Source organism: Rhamphochromis longiceps, linkage group LG18, assembly GCF_057381845.1.
Source record: "Rhamphochromis longiceps isolate RC_006_pf linkage group LG18, R_longiceps_female_GT1.1, whole genome shotgun sequence".
Taxonomy (NCBI): Eukaryota; Metazoa; Chordata; class Actinopteri; order Cichliformes; family Cichlidae; genus Rhamphochromis; species Rhamphochromis longiceps.
In genome coordinates, this window is record NC_140574.1 from 10,594,244 (window position 1) to 10,603,675 (window position 9,432).

Below are 9,432 nucleotides of genomic sequence, written 5' to 3' on the forward strand. Positions count from 1 at the left end.
TTTAAGGACATTTCTCTTTTTTTTTATATTTTAGTTTTCCACATTCAAAAACTTGTGTGGGTTAGTTTTAAGATTATTTAGTCACACCTAGTTCAGTTTATCCTTTTTTTTTTTTTTTTTAAACCAGGAGGCCGAAGCCTATCAAAGAGGAGTACAGCCTACCAAGTCCCTAGGCTATTCCTGCTCCCATTCACCTACAACCAATTTATAATCAATTAATCTAACTTGCATGCATTTGGATTGTGGTAGGAAACCACAGGGAGAGCATGCAAACTCCACCCAAGGGTGCTCCAGCTGATTCCTGTCCTGCTATGAGACTAGTTCCAGTTTTACTTAATACAATAATAAAACCTTGTGAGGCTCAGAGTGAAATGAGTCAAAGCGTTCAACCAAACAAACTTTATTTGCACACTTGGCCGTGTTCATGTATAAAATACATCAAGACACTTCACAAATGATCCCTTCCCTTAATTCAAGAGTTTAATGAGGCCCATAAAAAATGAAGAGTGGTGTCACTTTACAAGCAGCAACACAGGAAAAACAAAAACTGTAATATAGATCATAGACTGTATAAAAGGTGGAGGCAGTTTCAGTGTCTGAAAAGTGACGCCAGAAGCACAAAGTACCTCATAACTGCTTTCTTTCTAATGATCATCAGGGGGCGATTCGAGTGGTTGCAAAAAGACCTCGGGTCCTATAGAAGTCTATGTGGAAAAGACCCTCTCCCTTGACTTTTTAAACGCTTCCTGATGAGCTGATGGTTTCAAAACCCAAAAGAAGGTGACAGCGAATAAGCTCATTGAGGCTTTAGAACAAGACTTCACTAACCAGAGCATGGCGTCATGGTAGCTCCAGCCATCTTCCATACTGTCTATGGTTTGGATGAGTAAGTATACACAAACTGGTGGGAATAAATCAGTAATAAATCAGATGTTCAAAGCCCATGTCGTGCATGGTGAAAAGTTTCACAGACAGATAAGATACACCTACTGTAGAGGATCTCTGGAAGCACATCACTGGAGGCGTTTAAATACTTAATCGGAACTAAGGTGAAAAGTGCAGCTTCAATGCTCCTGGGTGAAAACTTTAAAGGTCTCTTTGTGTGTTTGAGAAATGAAACTTGTCTATGGCAGACGGAGCATCTTCCTAAAGTCTTGGCTTTTCAAAGGTGTGATGTTTCTAACTAACTGACAACAGATGGCAGTAAACGTGGCTAATTTGAGTTGGTTGTATCCTCTACAGACAGTAAGTACAGTATATGGCATTTAATTACATTAGGAGGAGGAGTAAAAGACAGAGAGAAATACTAAAGCACCGATTCCTATAATGGTTGGCTTCAGTCAGTGAGACAAACCCCACTGTGTGAAAAAGGATAAATATCCTAAGGGGTGGTTTGGAGGAACTTGAAAGCACAGGCTCAGGTAGAGGAAGTTTAGCCCTTACAGCCTGAAGCCCGTCGTAGCCTCCTCACAGCTCATCTCCAGTGTGACCTTGGTTGAAGGTGTCCCCTGTCAGCTTGTCCTGAGCCTCCTTCATACCGGATATAACTGAGTAGCAGAGAGGAAAGAAAGGCAGAAATAAATAAACATGAACTGCTGAAAGTTTGGAAGATATATCTGAAGTTTTGTTGTATTTGTACAGCAACAAGGCACAACCACAGTCGTCTTAAGGTGCTTTAAGATGAAGGTAAAGACCCTACAATATTATAGAAAGAGCCTTAATGATCCAGTAATGTATACCTAACTACATGGTGACAGGAGGGAAGAAGAACTCCTTTTTTAAAGGAAGAGATATTTCAGGTGATTTTACATCACATGATGGTTTAATCTTAAGTGGGCTGAACCAGTGCAACTCTGTCAGCGTGAAGAGGTCCAACTACACATTTACTCCCTGAGATGTCTTAATATGAGAAAAACTAGCTGCTGATTAATTTCTTACGTATTACTCAGTTACTTTGGTAACCATGGGGGAGGTTTTTAATCAGCAGGACAAGCTGTGAAACTTACACAAATACAGTTAAACATAAAATTTATACCCTACTTCACATTTTCTAAAGCCACCTTGTTGGGTTCATATTGGAGTCTTTGCCAGGCTGATTCTGGCCCCTGGGCCTTATGTTTGACACCCCTGCAATACAGGATAGATCCATGCTTTCTTGTTGTTTATGCCAAATTGTGACCAGACCATGGCAGTGTTGTGTAATCGAGACTCATCTGACCAGGCAACGTTTTTCCAGTCTTCTGTTGTCAGATTTTGGTGAGTGCATGCAAACTGTAGCATCAGTTTCCTGTTCCTAAATAACAGGAGTTTCACCCGGGTTGGTCTTCAGTTTCTTAAATATATCCAGTCTGGTACCAACGACCTGCCACCTTCGAAGTAAATGAAATCACCTTTTCACCTCATTCTGATGCTCAGTTGGAACTTCAGTAGGTTGTCCGTATGCTTAAATGTATTGGCTTACTGCTATGTGATTGGCTGATTAGAGATCTGTGTTAGCAAGCAGTTAAACAGGTGTACCTAAAAAAACGTGTTCAGTGTAGTCTGCAGTACAGTAAATCTCATCTCTCCTCTTCTGAAATTTGTTTTTTGTCCTGTTTTCTCTCTTTTCTACCCCTCAGTTCCAAACCAACCAGGGCATCTTCTCCCTGAGCCTGCTCTTCCTTTTAAAGGGGAGTTCTTCCTCCCCACCACCAAGTGTTTGCTCATAGAGGACAGTTTGTAGGATCTTATAATATAAAGCAACCTTAAATTGGCTGTGAAGTGAATTTAATATCCCACCAACAGAGAAATGATCATCTGAACTGTTACCGTGTTCTGCATTGCTGTAAAAGTACTTGTAGTTGGGGTTCCCATTTTTGTTGTTGATTTCAGGATGGACATGGCCGAGCGGATCTGTGAAGGAAATAAAGAGGGGAGAAAAAGAAATAGTTGAAACAAATAAAACAAAAACTGTGTTTTTCATTTAATCTAAGATGTTCTTGACGAATAATTCCTCATATGATATTCTGATGTTTATTTATGAAGAGGTGGGTTTTATTAGAAAAGTCTGGGTGGTGGTGCGGTGTGGTGTAGGGCCGGGCCGGGTAGCTCAAAGAGCAGTGATATTGAGCAGCACAGCTGTTGTAGCCATACATCTGTTAATCAGCTTCTCCTTTGATGTAGCAGCATGCTGAGACCTGCCATGCTGGGCAGTTCCCAGCACAGCGCACAGCTTTTTCTTAGTATAACGTGAGTCTGTGCGTGCAGGATAAACTAATAAAGACTGCTGGCTGTCTAAATCACCGGCTTTCAACATTTTGATGATCAAGGCACACTAAAAGGGAAAAAGACATTTTTTGCCGTCCATACGTCAAAATTTCCCATCATTATGTCAAACTTTTGATGTAATTACTAAGAAAATAACTGAAAGTTCAAAACATAACTTGAAATTTGAGTTAAATTGACACTTTAAGTTGATAACTTGAAATTTATGGAGAGACATTTGCTTTAAAAGTGTTGCAAATGCATACCTTATGATCCACAAGCATAAAACTAAGATGTCCCAGTTTACACTGAGAAAGAATGCAACTTACGTCTGTGGATCTGTGCAAAGCTTTCAGTGTGAAAAATCCCAGGTGGGCCTGGGACATGATCTGTGCGTATCAGGCAATTGTGCACACGCATTTAAGGCTTTATAGTAAAAATGGTAGATGGCCTGTATTTGTATAGTGCTTTACTTAGTCCCTAAGGACCCCAAAGCGCTTTACACATTCAGTCATTCACCCATTCACAAACACATTCACACACTGGTGATGGTAAGCTACATTGTAGCCACAGCCACCCTGGGGCGCACTGACAGAGGCGAGGCTGCTGGACACTGGTGCCACCGGGCCCTCTGACCACCACCAGTAGGCAACAGGTGAAGTGTCTTGCCCAAGAACACAATGACCTTGGGGCTCGAACCGGCAACCTTCCGATTACAAGACGAACTGCCAACTCTTGAGCCACGATCGGCCCAGCAAGTAAGCAAGGGATGTTGCCTGTACTTTTAGCCTTTGGATTCTTTGGATAGACGCATTTTTTAAAAAGTTTACGTGGATTGGAGTGTGCATTTGCGAGTCCTCAAAAGTTGCTCACGTTTGCAAATTTTAGTTCACGCTTCCTACCCATTTGTAACACTTTTGAGGCAAATTTCTCTCCATCTAAATTTTGACTTATGGATAGCAAAAATATTTTTGCAGTGGCTGAAACAAGCTTCCACACCTTTTACAGCCTGTCTGACCTACAACAGGGTCATGTCAACCTCTGGTTCAGATCTGATATATCTTCTCGGAAGGAATGTCTGGCCAAATTATTCTTTTTAGGGCAAATAAGTGCATAAAAAGTACAGACACAATTCATTCATAAACTTTTGAGTTTATGTGTAGAACTGCAGGAAGTTCAACCTGCCCATTAGGTCTTTTTTAAACATTTCCCAAAGAGAAGTGGATGAGACTTGTATGACAATATTGTTTAGAAACTTTTCGTTGTATTATTTATAACAATACTAACTTTGTCTTTAGTTCTAAAAACTTTCTGTTTTCTGATAATATAATGTAACCTGGACCAGAAAACTATTACTATTACCACTAACTGCACAAGGAGTCACTCCTCAAAGATGTTTACATCAAGGCTGATTACGCCCCCGCTTTCCTACCAAGGAAAAGAATCCGAGGAATGTATCCCCCATCTGGGCTGAAGGCTTCATCCTTTGGCTCCTCTTCATCCTGTTAAAATGAGAGATTAGTGGAAACAAATCCAAAAACAGCCAATGTGTCAATTCTGACTTGTAGCATGACGATAAAACAAGAAATAAAAGGGAACAAAAACTTGATAGTTTTACATCAATACACTGAAATAAACAGAAAATATAAGAAGCAGCTGCTTTAAGGTGCTTTCAATATATCCTCACCTCCAGGTTCACCATTACAAAGTTGTGTGCCAGTTCAGAGATCTCCTTGGATTCAGCAAACTTGGGCTTCAGTGCTGATTATAAAAACAACAACATAATAAGGAGGTTATTTTACACCACAATCAAATGCAAACCAACCAGAGCTTTTATATTTACAATGAAGAAACTTAAATAATTAAAAGCCTCTGTTGTTCTTTAGTTTTAGAATTAAGACATTCCTTTAAGTAAAAAAATAAAACTCAAATTTTCAGATCTGCTGAATTCTCATGTTACATTTCACTTGTTACTGAAAATAGTCACTTTTTCCAACAACCCTTCCGGTTTTTGTCATTTCCTGATTGCTTTGTTTGTCCCAATTTTCCACATTACACATCTGGCTGAGATCCAAAGACGGGCTTCCTGATTAACAACAACACTGTAGCCACGATTTGGATCATTTTAAAAAGCTGATAAAAACAGTTGATTCTGCTTTCAACAGAAATATTTTTCCATGAATATATTTTCTGTGACATTGAAATTGTTAAGCAATATCCTAAGTTAATTAAACAAATATAAAACTCAATTTCAGGCATTGTAGATCGATTTCATCTCCAACTTTTGTCATTCTTGGACTTTACAAGAGGGGCCTTGCATGACTCAGAATCATCCTTGTTTAGCTCCTTAGTTCATCTTCTGTCTGAAAGGAGCTGGTTTAGCTCATCTACCTTTAAGGCGACTTTCTTCTGATTGGCTGTTCATCATAAACAGACCCCAGGGTTTGAGCAGATGCACAGATTTAAATACCTGGGAGTCCACATACACAAACACCTGACATAAGCAACTAACATCACTGCGGTTTTAAAAAGGCCCAGCAGCATCTGTACAGCTTCAGGTGTTTAAGCATCTCTGCATTGCTACCTTACAGGTTTTCAGGAGCTTTCTGGCAGGCTGCTAAACCACTGGTAACATGCCCTGCACTAAAAAAGCAGCACTTTAGGGGCGTTTTAAAGTATCCATACAACAGCCTGTTCTCGCAGACAACACAACATGTTCATTTTTGTTCATGAGCCACAGATCTAAAGTTTAACATACTAAATTCTCAAATGTCCACATTTTAACACTTAATGAACCAGTCAATTACAAAAAAATGTGATATCTTAAGAGGTGTAAGCGTAATTTCAACACCTTGTCCTGGTTGTTCAACAAAGTGAAGCTACTATTATTACGTGTACATAAATTTACTGATCATAAAAGCTTCACGTGTACAGTATTTGATGACTCAGACAACTTGTCTAAATTTTAACCCTTTTATGTTTAAATGTTTTCTGTAAAAAAAAATATATATATACCGTAATTGTCGGGCTATAAGCCGCTACTTTTTGCACAAGCTTTGAACCCTGCGGCTTTTAGTCAGGTGCGGCTTTTCTATGGATTGTCCATGAGCGGATTTGTTTTGTTTGTTCCGCTGTTGTACGGCACTACGTTGCCTGGCGGAAGGATCGGGGTTCAAGAGTGGTATGTTGGTCACATGTCCATCCGCCAGGCAACGTAGTGCCGTACGAAGTAGCGCGAAAAACGAACTTCAAAGTAGCACTACGCGTTCAGCTGGAGGCGTGGATGATGAGCGGCGATAAACTTGCGAAAAGCAAGTTATGCCCAACTCCACCATTGGATTCTGACAGCGTGGAAAAGTGTGAAAACATCCACGATCACCAACGGATTTCGAAGGGCTGGACTGCTGCATGATGGAGAGGAGGACACCGCCACGGGGGTGTTCGACTCTGACACTGACAACGAGGATTTCTTTGGTTTTGAAAGTGACAACGAAGGAGAGAAGCGGAGAGTGGATGACGAAGCCATCCTGAGCCTGTTCGTTTCCGACACTGGAGAAGAGGACTTTGGTGGTTTTAGTGCGCAGGAAGAAGAGAAAGATGGTGAATGACTGACTTTTCTTCTTGTTAAAGCTGTGTCACTGCACCTGAGCCTAAAAGGTAGTCCGAATCTATTTTTCTGGTGTGCTGTAGGTTACTGTTATGTACTACATTTGTTACTCATTTATGAAGCACAGTACATGTTTTGTACTTGTAATTACCGCTACTTGTACATATACCTAAAAAGTTATGCAAATATGTACCCATAACTTGTTTTTCAAAATATTAATAAAAGTGATGTCTCCAAACAGCCATCTCTTTCCTGACAATTCGCTTTGTGCATATTCTCTTACATATGATAAGTCAACATTGAAACACCTGCGGCTTTTGGTCAGGTGCGGCTAATGTATGTACAAAACAGGATTTTCCCCTGATTTTAGCTTGTGCGGCTAATATTCAGGTGCGCTCTGTAGTCCGGGAAATACGATATATTTAAGCAGGAAATATGCAACATTTCTGGCTTTGATTCTCTCTTCAAAGTAATGTCAATCGACTAAATTCAAAAATGTTCACCATGATTTTAATTACACCTAATGTGGCGTATTTTTACGTTATAGAAGAGATTTTTCGGTGGAACATTATTTTACCTTTGCAGGCTCCACACCAGCTCTTGTGGATGATGACCATGATCGGCAGCCCGCTGTTAATTTAAACACATTTAAAAGTGCATCAAAACCAAAATTAAACTCATGCTGTTCCAAACTGAAAACTCCTCACACTGCTCCATGTTTTTAAAGTCTGAAATTGCCACACATGAAAAACTACACCCGCTCGTTGACAACTTGTCAATCTGCTCCTCTAACCAGGACAAAAATAGATATATGCGTGGGGGGTTTTAACAGCTGCCTCGGGCTAATCTTTGCACAAAAGGCTCTTTGGCAGCATTTCAGGAAGTGTTTGTAATATTTTAGCTCACCTGGCTTCAGCTTCTTTCTTGGCATCTTCCAGCGTCCTCCAGTGGATGTGATCACCGAATCCTGCAGGCAGAGACAATCAATGAGCACACCCACACTGTGTATCTGGTATTGTGTTGCACACCAGGGTGTGTTCGCCCTAAATACTCAATCAATAGATAGGGGTATGAGGAAACTCTGGCAAATACTACTGAATGGCAAGTTATTTGATATTAGTCATATAAAAGTCGCTGGCTAGATAGTGCTATAGCAAACAGGGCTGAAACAAGGTACTTTATACAGCTACTTCACCAATAATAAAAGTAGTAGTAGCTTATTACTAGTAGTACTATTAATAAGCATGAAATACATTTTAGATAAACAAAAATAAAGTGGCAAATTTACTAAAGAAAAAACTATTAAAATTAAAATCTGGAAAATTTATGAGGAAAAAATGTAAGAAAAAAATGGGAAAACTGAGAATTAAAATGTGGCGAATTTATCAGAAATAAACCGGCAAAATCTGCAAGAAGAAAAAGCTGTTTGATAAAAAGACAAAAAAACATTTTATTTAACATCCTCTTTATTTTCTACTCTTTCTACTGCTACTTCTGAATAATTAAGATGGCAATCAACGGATTAATCATTTGTTTCAGTACTAAACTTTAATCGCATTCACTAGCTTGTTTCTTTTAACGCCCACTACTAATTACATTCATACTGTACAACTTTTTTTTCCAATCAAAATGAACAACATTCATGTAGGCATATTTTATTTAAGCATATATCTCATCTTCCTGTGTTCTTAGCGAAAAACATTTTAATTTGAGTGAGTATAATTATAAGTTAATACAGTAGTAATGAAGAAATCGTTAAACTAAAAGGAAAATTCAGGTCTGTAGAGGACTTAAAGCTATAAAACAACTCGGCTAAGCTGACCAGAAAAACTACAAATTATGTCTGCCCGACAGAAACACATGCTTACACCTGCTCAGTAAACCAGGACACGGATATTAGGTTTCAGGGTGAAAGACATCTGGCTCTGCTCTGCTCTGCCACTGATGACAATATCAATGAAGCTACACAAAGATCCTGCTTTAAATCAATCATTAACTCCAGATTTAGACTCACCTCTCCCGCTGGTGGCTTCCACAACCTCCTGGAAACACGATAAAGAGATTAAAAGCTGAAAAACTGAGAAAAGGCCGAAGTTCAGCAGAGAGGTTTGCATTTTGAGTGCTTTTCCTTGTCAAAATGCGGACGGGAACAGCTAATAGCAGTGACCGATAGTTAGCCAAGTGACCCGGATGTATAACAGCCGCGTTTCATAATAAAAGCTGTGCACAGGAAAACCTGGTTTTGTTTTGTTTTTTAATAAATATATGTTACAATTCTTCTTTCTTTCTTTCTTTCTTTCTTTCTTTCTTTCTTTCTTTCTTTCTTTCTTTCTTTAATAAAAGAAAATTTACAATTTTCTGTTTATTTGCCTAGATTATTTAGTTTTCCATGGTCCCTTTGAATGTTCACTTCAGTCAGAAGTTTAAATCTGCTTTTACAAATCGACGGGATTTGAACAGTTATTTTTCCAGAGTTGAATGATTGTACAACTTACATCTTTAATGACTATAGGAAATGAGAGTTGTTTGCACAATTTATTTTTGATTTCCTGTAGTCCACACAGGATCAAATGTTTACACAC

The 9,432-nt window shown here is 39.2% G+C and overlaps 1 protein-coding gene across 1 annotated transcript; it reads right to left on the minus strand.

The window, feature by feature from the left end:
- Positions 1-382: 382 nt before the first annotated feature.
- Positions 383-9,033, minus strand: txndc12 (thioredoxin domain containing 12 (endoplasmic reticulum)). Its single transcript, XM_085389658.1, has 7 exons — positions 8,865-9,033; positions 7,757-7,817; positions 7,428-7,480; positions 4,931-5,004; positions 4,676-4,745; positions 2,809-2,892; positions 383-1,547 (listed from the first exon to the last, which is right to left on the minus strand). Exons 1-7 carry the CDS (start codon positions 8,962-8,964, stop codon positions 1,468-1,470), a joined length of 522 nt encoding a protein of 173 aa, XP_085245784.1. The 5' UTR covers positions 8,965-9,033; the 3' UTR covers positions 383-1,467.
- Between the last annotated feature and the right edge of the window lie 399 nt (positions 9,034-9,432).